The sequence below is a fragment of the Perissodus microlepis genome, chromosome 5, assembly GCF_051167445.1.
Source record: "Perissodus microlepis isolate ML-2025 ecotype Zambia chromosome 5, ASM5116744v1, whole genome shotgun sequence".
Taxonomy (NCBI): Eukaryota; Metazoa; Chordata; class Actinopteri; order Cichliformes; family Cichlidae; genus Perissodus; species Perissodus microlepis.
Window position 1 is genome coordinate 10032524 of NC_140465.1, and position 12272 is coordinate 10044795.

Genomic DNA, 12272 nt, shown 5'->3' on the forward strand with positions numbered 1-12272 from the left:
TGATACAAATGTGAGATGATATTCTGAAACTGAGTGGTCTTAGTTACATTTGAATAATATTCTGTAAGAGACTAAGCACATTAACAAGTTTGCACTAAATATTTGTGTTTTTATTATTAAACTGAATGATGTATTTTGTAATAATGTGGAGTGTGGAGAGTGTTATAGTGCCGTTTGCTATCAGAAAACTGCGGTGGACAGCGCCACCCTATGGCCGAATGTTCGTATTACACGCCGGTGTAAGGTTTCCGGTGTTATGGCGACCGCCGGTCACTGCATCGCTTCAATCTGGGGAAAGCAGACTGCATTCAGGTAAACTGTCTCTCATATAAACTTATAGCAATCTTTTATAGGCAACCACTTATAAGGGTCTCGTTTTTTTTAAAGGTTTTGTTTCTCGGAAATGTCAAAACATTTTTTCTTGCTCCTTTTCTTGTGCTGCCTCTTTAGTCTATCTTAAAATTAACGTTAAGGGGGCTCCTTGTCTTTGTCAAGAACTTATAGGCTAGATGTTAGCCTCTGCATAGTATACTTCAGTTACCGGTTAGCCTCAGTTCGTATTTTCCTTTTTTTTATCCGCAGACGAAGAAACGTTTAAGTAATGCGTTATAATCACAACAGCTCCTCAATCTCATCTCACGTGCCTGTTAGGTCACTATTGAGGGTCGCGACGTAGAGGTAAAGTTTAGTTAACTTGCTAATTGACCGGAAGCTAGCTAAAACTTAAGAATTAATTAAGCGCTCTAAAACCGAAGTTTTCACGAGCTCGGAGAGCTCCTGCACGTCAGAAACTCGGGCTTTTTATTTTTAAAAATACTCCTTTTAAAGATTTAAAATATACCTAACCATAATCGTAATCGTAAAAAATAGATACAATTCGTCGGTGACGTGTTTTAGGCTTACTTGTGTTCCACAGGTATTACTGAATTTGATCTATATATGCTTAGCCGGTGCTTTGATGTAGCGCTCTTAATTTCATGTCTCCAGTTACATCAGTACCACCGCCTTAACGTCACACACATTTAACTTTTACCTAACTGTGTCAACGTTACCACCAGGAGAATATGTAATTAATGACCGATAACGTTAACCTTCACCACCTATTGTTACCGAATGTGCAGCATAAGGCAGCTTCCTCGTTTCCTTCCCTTCTTTTGAATGTGAAACTGTGTGGGAGCCATTTGTTATACAGCACAATGTGGTATCTGCTTTAAGAAAGGTCACACTGTAATGTTCAATCAATGGTATTGGGACGAAGGCTCCAGGCTGTGCAAGAACATGCATACTTTTAACAAAATAGCATTGATCATGTAAATTTGGCTGTTGTGTAAATACCAGGTGCTGCACTGGCTACCTGCATATTAGGTCACATTATTACCAGTGAACAGTTCTCATTTGGCCCTGCAGCCTCAGTTGTGCTTACTAACGAAAAAGGTCACTAACAAAAAACAAAAAACGTTTCCTTTTGTGAAGCTTAGATCTGCCCAGAGCTACACTCCCATGCACTTGCTTGTACCCACATGCTTGTATACTCCAGTGTTAAGATTTACCCATTGCAAGTCTGAGTCTGTTTCTCTGCCTCTTGCCTTTTCACAGTGTGCGGTGAAGGGAAGCATCTATTTCGCATGTCTGTGTAATTCTGACTATGCTGCTCCTGGTAGCACTGAGCATAGCTTTTTCACCCTTTGTGGTAATCACTGAGACGCCTGAAAACCCACACCACAAACCACCAACACCAACTCTCAACTACAGCAGGATCTCCCTGCCACCAGAGCATGTACCCTATTTCCTGAACAACAACAAGAGGGTCGCCAAGCGATGCCGCCTGGACCCGCTCTGCCCTTTTAAAGTAAGATATGAACTTGGTTGGAGTTAATGTTTGTTCCTTTTTGTGCTTTACTTTCAGAATAAAAAAAATATAACAGGTAACCTTGTTAACTTATGACTCACATGAAAATGGTTAATTAATTATTTTGCCTGTGAGTATAGGCATCATGCGAGCTATTTCCTTGTGATCCACACAGTAGCAATTTTGAAATACTGGATTTCTGTGCATTGGTTTGCTTATTAATAGATATTGTTTTCCTGAACCCAGAAAGAAGAAACTTAACAGTTTATTTTGCTTTGTCTGTGCTTCTTTACAAGAGAGAGACTCCTCTAAATAGCAGCAGCTGAATTAAAAGCTTGTTAAAATCTTATTTTGGTGAAACTGCAAACTTTCTACGTGGTTTTTGTAAGACTTAAGTGAATAAAGTTAATTCTGTTAATGCTTCAAAATAACTACACAACTAAGTGCCTGGGGCCATTGCTTCTAGATAGACTTTGCATCAGCTTAGTTAGGTCATTAAATGGATTAGCAGATAATCCATCACCACTGCTGTGTCTTTCACATTGCATATGACATTCTGTTTCTAATGGATTTTCTAAAAGAAAACACCCTCTCTCACCTACATACACACACAACACTGCTTATATTAATTTGTATTTTGACAACAGGATGCACTCCAGGATCTGTCTTTTTGTTGGGGTTATGAGAAGAACTGTGATCCAGAGAAACGCTTCAGCTATCCTACGTGCACCAAAGCTGACTCTGGATGGTACTATCCCTCACATTATATTCAGTGAAATTACCAAAGTTATTGTCGTGATTTTTAAATTAAGAAATTTTGGATTTACTGAGTTGCAGTGTATGTAATTTTCCACAGTATAAGTGGTTTCATGCAAAGTGTGTGTCATCGATGGTGTAATGGTTGTGCTTTTGCTGATTTGTCTGAATCTGTCAGGGCCCGTTCACTGGATGCCGCCCAGGAACTTTTCTGGAAGCAGGCTGATTTCGGCTACGTCAAAGAGCGCCTCTCTGAGCTCAAAACACTCTGCAAGGCTACTCGGCCAGTAAGTCTGCTCATTTCCTTAGTTCCCACACGCCTTGTGAGTCAACAGGAAGAAACAACAGGTAGAAATAGACGCAGTATTCAACAGGAGTCCACAGACAATGAGCCTAAAATAATTTCAAGTTCAAAAGCAGTGGTATAGAGAGAACCTAGTAAAGAAACCACTCTCATGGCCTTTAAGGTCCACATTTTGCTGGTCACCTGAATACTAAATATTTATGAATTTGCATTTTTTTGCAAGGGGGACTCCTCATTAAAGTGTTGTAGTCACACTAGATTCTGCAAGGCTACAAATCTTTACCTGGACTTACGAAAGCCACCCAGAAGTCATGAGAGGTCAGTGCAATTGAAAATACAGTTTTTATTTTTATTTTTTTAAACATCAATGAGTATGCTGTGAAAGTCAACTGTGTTTATGCTGCAGGTACAAAGAGGACTTCATTCAGGCAGGAGAGATTGGTGGACACTGCAAACTCAACAAGGAAGCACTTGTTGGAGAGGGCGACCACAAAAGCCCCTTGCAGTCTTGGTGAGGCAGGACAGATACATTCACATGAATCCTACACTTAGCAATCAAACTACAATGAATGGCTTCTGTTAAAATCTTGAGCTTGTGTTAATAATCTTCCGGAGCCACTGTTAACAAAAGAAAGCTGGATGTTTGTCCCACTGACTTCCTTGATTTACAAATATAAAACACAATGTCAAGTACTGAAACACATCCACAAATGATTTTTAATTTACCTTTCAGAGAGAGAAAAAAACTTTCAGTTGCAAACTATACTCCCATATCACTGGTGAGAGTGCACTGTGTGATAGTTTTAGACGTTTGTTTTTATACAGACTATAACAAGAGTGTTTAATTATTTTTTCACACTTCACAGTTGATGCCAGAATTTTGCTGAATGGGTATCATTGTAATATACATCTCTATGCCTCTCTGCCTTTCACTATATGTGCAAGTCATTTTAATAATGGCTAATTACTTTGTGGCAGACCAGCAAAGGTTGGTCTGACACAAAGGTCAGCAAAGGTAGGTAAATACAAAATCAGCTCTGTAGGCAGCTACCATACACAAACCAAGTGCTCATTATTCCATGAATAAATTGCAATTTAATCTTGTTCAAACAGTTTGAGGAGGTGTCTCTACTTGTGACAAAATGTACATTTTTCCTGTCATAGCAGCTATACAACACATAGCTGCTTCTCAAAGCCATGCTCAAGAGGCAATGTAAAGCATAATTAAATAGAAGTGAGAGCGGAGAGTTTTCAGACGAAAATGCTGTTTTCAATTCTATCCGGGCTAGTATGGACATAGCCTAGGTTCCCCTCGTGGCTCTTTCTTGTGTAGTGAGGAAGGGAAAGGAAAATAAGAAAAGTGAAGTTGAATAGTGTGCTGTTTTTCGTGTTGGAATGGATACGCTCTTAAATATTCTACAAATTTGGTCAGAGAACAAACTTTTGACCTCACCTGACCTTTTCATTTTCTTGGCGCAATGGATAACGCGTCTGACTACAGATCAGAAGATTCTAGGTTCGACTCCTGGCTGGCTCAAAGTGTCTGCTTGCTTTTGTGTGTATTGGAAGCAATGCTGTCATTTTCGGAGGGTGAAAACCACCGAGGCACAGCGTTTTGGGATATCCTTACCTGGATGTTTTGAGCCTACATCAAGAGATTTTGCTTTCTGGAATATTTTGAAGGATTATCTTTGAATTCTGCTGGCGATCGAAGTGTGGCCTGACCTCACCTGACCTTTCAGGGCTCGTCGTTGGGGGGCCAGTGGCGCAATGGATAACGCGTCTGACTACGGATCAGAAGATTCTAGGTTCGACTCCTGGCTGGCTCGCAGTGCGTGTTGTTTTTCGTGTTGGAATGGAAACGCTCTTAAATATTGTACAAATTTGGTCAGAGAACAAACTTTGACCTCACCTGACCTTTTCATTTTCTTGGCAAAGGGCCAGTGGCGCAATGGCTAACGCGTCTGACTACGGATCAGAAGATTCTAGGTTCGACTCCTGGCTGGCTCGAAGTGTCTGCTTGCTTTTGTGTGTATTGGGAGCAATGCTGTCAGTTTCGGAGGGTGAAAACCACAGAGGCACAGCGTTTTCACACAGTGCATCTGAGCTCCTCTGATACTCCTAAAACCATAAGGGATCACCAAAGGTTTTCCTTTAGCCAGAGCTTGTCCTTCGTCTCGCTCAGTTCACCCGTAGCGTTCTTTGGGTACCTTCCAAGGTTTAACAAATATCCAGCTAGAATGATCACATTTACTCACAGCAGCCAATCTCATGGTGTTCCCTCTGTCTTATAGCGTCCTGATGACATCTAGGTTGTGCTAGGTTGTGGATGATGAGAGTCAAACCTTAAGTACTGTATGCGTTGGCTTACACTACGCAATGCCTTTCAAATGTCCCCTATTGCTGATGGCAATTTCCCAGTCTAAGAAAGCTAGCGTGTCATTTTTCATATCCTTCCTGGTGAACCTGATGTGTTTTTGCACCACCTTAATGTCATCTGTGATTGGTTTTACATCCCGACATTTGACTTTCACCCAGGCGTCATCCACATATCTGAACCAGTGGTGTTCGAGGACAGGATGACTTAGCAGTCTTTGTTTCCCACTTCCTGCTTATAAGAGTTAGCCACAATGGGTTAAACTGGGGAATTCATGGTGCACCCACATTTCTGCTCGTGGTAATGGCTCCTCTATGTGAGTTATATGGATCGATGCCAGAATTCCAAGAGCACACACACACACTCACACTTTGTTGGTGTTGAGGGTGGTCCTGTTGGTGAGGGTGGGGTCATCCTGTAAGCTCTTATGAACTAGCACCACTTCTTCGGTAGCTGTAAGACAACTGAAGAGAGTTCTACCATTGTAAGTGACCGTAGTGTCATCTGCCTACATAACGATATGGCTGACCTTCTTCATGAAATCCATAGCGTTCTGAGCATGGCGTTTCCAGCTGCCTACCGACGGCTTGAGGACCGAAGCCAAAAGCCTTTCGATATTGTATGTAGCACAGTTGATCATGCAGACAATGGGTCTTTAAATTACCTCCTGTTTATACAACTTAGGCAAACAACAGAGACTTGCTGTAGCTTCCAGACAAAATCTTTGCTCACTTGTCCACATCCTTGGTGTTTGTCTCTTTAACTGGCCTTGGAGGACCCGCTCTGTCGCATGCCAATGTGTCTTGTGCACAGTAAGTAGATGAGCCTGCCTCTACTCCCTGGTCTTAGGCTATTTATGCAGTGTTAGACAGCATGAAAAGTATGACTGAATTCACTTCTCGGTGAATTCAATCACCTTTGAAGCTTTTTGTCATCTAGAAGAGTTGCAAGTCTTTTTGGGCCCAGCTCCTCTTTTGGTTTTAAAACATGGTAGGTAAATCAGTGTTTCTCACCAGTTCGTTTAGCATCTGATTCTGTGGCTTTGGGAAGATTTTAGTAGCTTGGAGGCCTTAAACAGATGATGTCATTTGCAGACTTTTAGGAGTAATCCCAACCTGTGCAGGTCTGAGGCTAAATCTCAAGCGGTTCCTGTAGACTGCCATCTTACATGCCACCTGCTTATACTCACGTAGCAGCTTCAGGCCGTCCTTGCCAAAGGGAGGCAAAATGTCTGGATGGATGTTCAACCAACCGCGTAAGGAAATCCGACAAAGTTGATTGTGCTCACCTGGAAACTGGAAACACTATAAACAGAATCAACATTGTGGGTTTTTTCTCACCAGATTTTGCTTTCTGGAATATTTTGAAGGATTATCTTTGAATTCTGCTGGCGATCGAAGTGTGGCCTGACCTCACCTGACCTTTCAGGGCTCGTCGTTGGGGGGCCAGTGGCGCAATGGATAACGCGTCTGACTACGGATCAGAAGATTCTAGGTTCGACTCCTGGCTGGCTCGCAGTGCGTGCTGTTTTTCGTGTTGGAATGGAAACGCTCTTAAATATTGTACAAATTTGGTCAGAGAACAAACTTTGACCTCACCTGACCTTTTCATTTTCTTGGCAAAGGGCCAGTGGCGCAATGGATAACGCGTCTGACTACGGATCAGAAGATTCTAGGTTCGACTCCTGGCTGGCTCGAAGTGTCTGCTTGCTTTTGTGTGTATTGGGAGCAATGCTGTCAGTTTCGGAGGGTGAAAACCACAGAGGCACAGCGTTTTCACACAGTGCATCTGAGCTCCTCTGATACTCCTAAAACCATAAGGGATCACCAAAGGTTTTCCTTTAGCCAGAGCTTGTCCTTCGTCTCGCTCAGTTCACCCGTAGCGTTCTTTGGGTACCTTCCAAGGTTTAACAAATATCCAGCTAGAATGATCACATTTACTCACAGCAGCCAATCTCATGGTGTTCCCTCTGTCTTATAGCGTCCTGATGACATCTAGGTTGTGCTAGGTTGTGGATGATGAGAGTCAAACCTTAAGTACTGTATGCGTTGGCTTACACTACGCAATGCCTTTCAAATGTCCCCTATTGCTGATGGCAATTTCCCAGTCTAAGAAAGCTAGCGTGTCATTTTTCATATCCTTCCTGGTGAACCTGATGTGTTTTTGCACCACCTTAATGTCATCTGTGATTGGTTTTACATCCCGACATTTGACTTTCACCCAGGCGTCATCCACATATCTGAACCAGTGGTGTTCGAGGACAGGATGACTTAGCAGTCTTTGTTTCCCACTTCCTGCTTATAAGAGTTAGCCACAATGGGTTAAACTGGGGAATTCATGGTGCACCCACATTTCTGCTCGTGGTAATGGCTCCTCTATGTGAGTTATATGGATCGATGCCAGAATTCCAAGAGCACACACACACACTCACACTTTGTTGGTGTTGAGGGTGGTCCTGTTGGTGAGGGTGGGGTCATCCTGTAAGCTCTTATGAACTAGCACCACTTCTTCGGTAGCTGTAAGACAACTGAAGAGAGTTCTACCATTGTAAGTGACCGTAGTGTCATCTGCCTACATAACGATATGGCTGACCTTCTTCATGAAATCCATAGCGTTCTGAGCATGGCGTTTCCAGCTGCCTACCGACAGCTTGAGGACCGAAGCCAAAAGCCTTTCGATATTGTATGTAGCACAGTTGATCATGCAGACAATGGGTCTTTAAATTACCTCCTGTTTATACAACTTAGGCAAACAACAGAGACTTGCTGTAGCTTCCAGACAAAATCTTTGCTCACTTGTCCACATCCTTGGTGTTTGTCTCTTTAACTGGCCTTGGAGGACCCGCTCTGTCGCATGCCAATGTGTCTTGTGCACAGTAAGTAGATGAGCCTGCCTCTACTCCCTGGTCTTAGGCTATTTATGCAGTGTTAGACAGCATGAAAAGTATGACTGAATTCACTTCTCGGTGAATTCAATCACCTTTGAAGCTTTTTGTCATCTAGAAGAGTTGCAAGTCTTTTTGGGCCCAGCTCCTCTTTTGGTTTTAAAACATGGTAGGTAAATCAGTGTTTCTCACCAGTTCGTTTAGCATCTGATTCTGTGGCTTTGGGAAGATTTTAGTAGCTTGGAGGCCTTAAACAGATGATGTCATTTGCAGACTTTTAGGAGTAATCCCAACCTGTGCAGGTCTGAGGCTAAATCTCAAGCGGTTCCTGTAGACTGCCATCTTACATGCCACCTGCTTATACTCACGTAGCAGCTTCAGGCCGTCCTTGCCAAAGGGAGGCAAAATGTCTGGATGGATGTTCAACCAACCGCGTAAGGAAATCCGACAAAGTTGATTGTGCTCACCTGGAAACTGGAAACACTATAAACAGAATCAACATTGTGGGTTTTTTCTCACCTGGATGTTTTGAGCCTGCATCAAGAGATTTTGCTTTCTGGAATATTTTGAAGGATTATCTTTGAATTCTGCTGGCGATCAAAGTGTGGCCTGACCTCACCTGACCTTTGAGGGCTCGTCGTTGGGGGCCAGTGGCGCAATGGATAACGCGTCTGACTACGGATCAGAAGATTCTAGGTTCGACTCCTGGCTGGCTCGCAGTACGTGCTTTTTTTCGTGTTGGAATGGAAACGCTCTTAAATATTGTACAAATTTGGTCAGAGAACAAACTTTGACCTCACCTGACCTTTTCATTTTCTTGGCAAAGGGCCAGTGGCGCAATGGATAATGCGTCTGACTACGGATCAGAAGATTCTAGGTTCGACTCCTGGCTGGCTCGAAGTGTCTGCTTGCTTTTGTGTGTATTGGGAGCAATGCTGTCAGTTTCGGAGGGTGAAAACCACAGAGGCACAGCGTTTTCACACAGTGCATCTGAGCTTCTCTGATACTCCTAAAACCATAAGGGATCACCAAAGGTTTTCCTTTAGCCAGAGCTTGTCCTTCGTCTCGCTCAGTTCACCCGTAGCGTTCTTTGGGTACCTTCCAAGGTTTAACAAATATCCAGCTAGAATGATCACATTTACTCACAGCAGCCAATCTCATGGTGTTCCCTCTGTCTTATAGCGTCCTGATGACATCTAGGTTGTGCTAGGTTGTGGATGATGAGAGTCAAACCTTAAGTACTGTATGCGTTGGCTTACACTACGCAATGCCTTTCAAATGTCCCCTATTGCTGATGGCAATTTCCCAGTCTAAGAAAGCTAGCGTGTCAGTTTTCATATCCTTCCTGGTGAACCTGATGTGTTTTTGCACCACCTTAATGTCATCTGTGATTGGTTTTACATCCCGAAATTTGACTTTCACCCAGGCGTCATCCACATATCTGAACCAGTGGTGTTCGAGGACAGGATGACTTAGCAGTCTTTGTTTCCCACTTCCTGCTTATAAGAGTTAGCCACAATGGGTTAAACTGGGGAATTCATGGTGCACCCACATTTCTGCTCGTGGTAATGGCTCCTCTATGTGAGTTATATGGATCGATGCCAGAATTCCAAGAGCACACACACACACTCACACTTTGTTGGTGTTGAGGGTGGTCCTGTTGGTGAGGGTGGGGTCATCCTGTAAGCTCTTATGAACTAGCACCACTTCTTTGGTAGCTGTAAGACAACTGAAGAGAGTTCTACCATTGTAAGTGACCGTAGTGTCATCAGCCTACATAACGATATGGCTGACCTTCTTCATGAAATCCATAGCGTTCTGAGCATGGCGTTTCCAGCTGCCTACCGACGGCTTGAGGACCGAAGCCAAAAGCCTTTCGATATTGTATGTAGCACAGTTGATCATGCAGACAATGGGTCTTTAAATTACCTCCTGTTTATACAACTTAGGCAAACAACAGAGACTTGCTGTAGCTTCCAGACAAAATCTTTGCTCACTTGTCCACATCCTTGGTGTTTGTCTCTTTAACTGGCCTTGGAGGACCCGCTCTGTCGCATGCCAATGTGTCTTGTGCACAGTAAGTAGATGAGCCTGCCTCTACTCCCTGGTCTTAGGCTATTTATGCAGTGTTAGACAGCATGAAAAGTATGACTGAATTCACTTCTCGGTGAATTCAATCACCTTTGAAGCTTTTTGTCATCTAGAAGAGTTGCAAGTCTTTTTGGGCCCAGCTCCTCTTTTGGTTTTAAAACATGGTAGGTAAATCAGTGTTTCTCACCAGTTCGTTTAGCATCTGATTCTGTGGCTTTGGGAAGATTTTAGTAGCTTGGAGGCCTTAAACAGATGATGTCATTTGCAGACTTTTAGGAGTAATCCCAACCTGTGCAGGTCTGAGGCTAAATCTCAAGCGGTTCCTGTAGACTGCCATCTTACATGCCACCTGCTTATACTCACGTAGCAGCTTCAGGCCGTCCTTGCCAAAGGGAGGCAAAATGTCTGGATGGATGTTCAACCAACCGCGTAAGGAAATCCGACAAAGTTGATTGTGCTCACCTGGAAACTGGAAACACTATAAACAGAATCAACATTGTGGGTTTTTTCTCACCTGGATGTTTTGAGCCTGCATCAAGAGATTTTGCTTTCTGGAATATTTTGAAGGATTATCTTTGAATTCTGCTGGCGATCGAAGTGTGGCCTGACCTCACCTGACCTTTCAGGGCTCGTCGTTGGGGGCCAGTAGCGCAATGGATAACGCGTCTGACTACGGATCAGAAGATTCTAGGTTCGACTCCTGGCTGGCTCGCAGTGCGTGCTGTTTTTCGTGTTGGAATGGAAACGCTCTTAAATATTGTACAAATTTGGTCAGAGAACACACTTTGACCTCACCTGACCTTTTCATTTTCTTGGCAAAGGGCCAGTGGCGCAATGGATAATGCGTCTGACTACGGATCAGAAGATTCTAGGTTCGACTCCTGGCTGGCTCAAAGTGTCTGCTTGCTTTTGTGTGTATTGGGAGCAATGCTGTCAGTTTCGGAGGGTGAAAACCACAGAGACACAGCGTTTTCACACAGTGCATCTGAGCTCCTCTGATACTCCTAAAACCATAAGGGATCACCAAAGGTTTTCCTTTAGCCATAGCTTGTCCTTCGTCTCGCTCAGTTCACCCGTAGCGTTCTTTGGGTACCTTCCAAGGTTTAACAAATATCCAGCTAGAATGATCACATTTACTCACAGCAGCCAATCTCATGGTGTTCCCTCTGTCTTATAGCGTCCTGATGACATCTAGGTTGTGCTAGGTTGTGGATGATGAGAGTCAAACCTTAAGTACTGTATGCGTTGGCTTACACTACGCAATGCCTTTCAAATGTCCCCTATTGCTGATGGCAATTTCCCAGTCTAAGAAAGCTAGCGTGTCATTTTTCATATCCTTCCTGGTGAACCTGATGTGTTTTTGCACCACCTTAATGTCATCTGTGATTGGTTTTACATCCCGACATTTGACTTTCACCCAGGCGTCATCCACATATCTGAACCAGTGGTGTTCGAGGACAGGATGACTTAGCAGTCTTTGTTTCCCACTTCCTGCTTATAAGAGTTAGCCACAATGGGTTAAACTGGGGAATTCATGGTGCACCCACATTTCTGCTCGTGGTAATGGCTCCTCTATATGAGTTATATGGATCGATGCCAGAATTCCAAGAGCACACACACACACTCACACTTTGTTGGTGTTGAGGGTGGTCCTGTTGGTGAGGGTGGGGTCATCCTGTAAGCTCTTATGAACTAGCACCACTTCTTCGGTAGCTGTAAGACAACTGAAGAGAGTTCTACCATTGTAAGTGACCGTAGTGTCATCTGCCTACATAACGATATGGCTGACCTTCTTCATGAAATCCATAGCGTTCTGAGCATGGCGTTTCCAGCTGCCTACCGACGGCTTGAGGACCGAAGCCAAAAGCCTTTCGATATTGTATGTAGCACAGTTGATCATGCAGACAATGGGTCTTTAAATTACCTCCTGTTTATACAACTTAGGCAAACAACAGAGACTTGCTATAGCTTTCAGACAAAATCTTTGCTCACTTGTCCACATCCTTGGTGT

The 12272-nt window shown here is 43.4% G+C and overlaps 1 protein-coding gene and 8 non-coding genes across 9 annotated transcripts in view; all 9 read left to right on the plus strand.

The window, feature by feature from the left end:
• Nucleotides 1-43: 43 nt before the first annotated feature.
• eogt (EGF domain-specific O-linked N-acetylglucosamine (GlcNAc) transferase) overlaps nt 44-12272 on the plus strand; it is a 28573-nt gene continuing 16344 nt past the window's right edge. Inside the window, exons 1-6 of the mRNA XM_084927762.1 lie at nt 44-312; nt 1597-1849; nt 2497-2597; nt 2784-2892; nt 3133-3227; nt 3316-3420. Coding sequence (XP_084783888.1) covers nt 1646-1849; nt 2497-2597; nt 2784-2892; nt 3133-3227; nt 3316-3420 — 614 coding nt within the window. The 5' untranslated portion in view covers nt 44-312; nt 1597-1645. The remainder of the gene's footprint in view (nt 313-1596; nt 1850-2496; nt 2598-2783; nt 2893-3132; nt 3228-3315; nt 3421-12272) is intronic.
• On the plus strand, nt 4666-4738 carry trnar-acg (transfer RNA arginine (anticodon ACG)). The gene has a single exon. It is a non-coding gene; the product is annotated as a tRNA-Arg (tRNA).
• On the plus strand, nt 4847-4919 carry trnar-acg (transfer RNA arginine (anticodon ACG)). Its single transcript has one exon. It is a non-coding gene; the product is annotated as a tRNA-Arg (tRNA).
• Nucleotides 6729-6801, plus strand: trnar-acg (transfer RNA arginine (anticodon ACG)). Its single transcript has one exon. It is a non-coding gene; the product is annotated as a tRNA-Arg (tRNA).
• trnar-acg (transfer RNA arginine (anticodon ACG)) lies at nt 6910-6982 on the plus strand. The gene has a single exon. It is a non-coding gene; the product is annotated as a tRNA-Arg (tRNA).
• trnar-acg (transfer RNA arginine (anticodon ACG)) lies at nt 8815-8887 on the plus strand. The gene has a single exon. It is a non-coding gene; the product is annotated as a tRNA-Arg (tRNA).
• On the plus strand, nt 8996-9068 carry trnar-acg (transfer RNA arginine (anticodon ACG)). Its single transcript has one exon. It is a non-coding gene; the product is annotated as a tRNA-Arg (tRNA).
• On the plus strand, nt 10901-10973 carry trnar-acg (transfer RNA arginine (anticodon ACG)). The gene has a single exon. It is a non-coding gene; the product is annotated as a tRNA-Arg (tRNA).
• On the plus strand, nt 11082-11154 carry trnar-acg (transfer RNA arginine (anticodon ACG)). The gene has a single exon. It is a non-coding gene; the product is annotated as a tRNA-Arg (tRNA).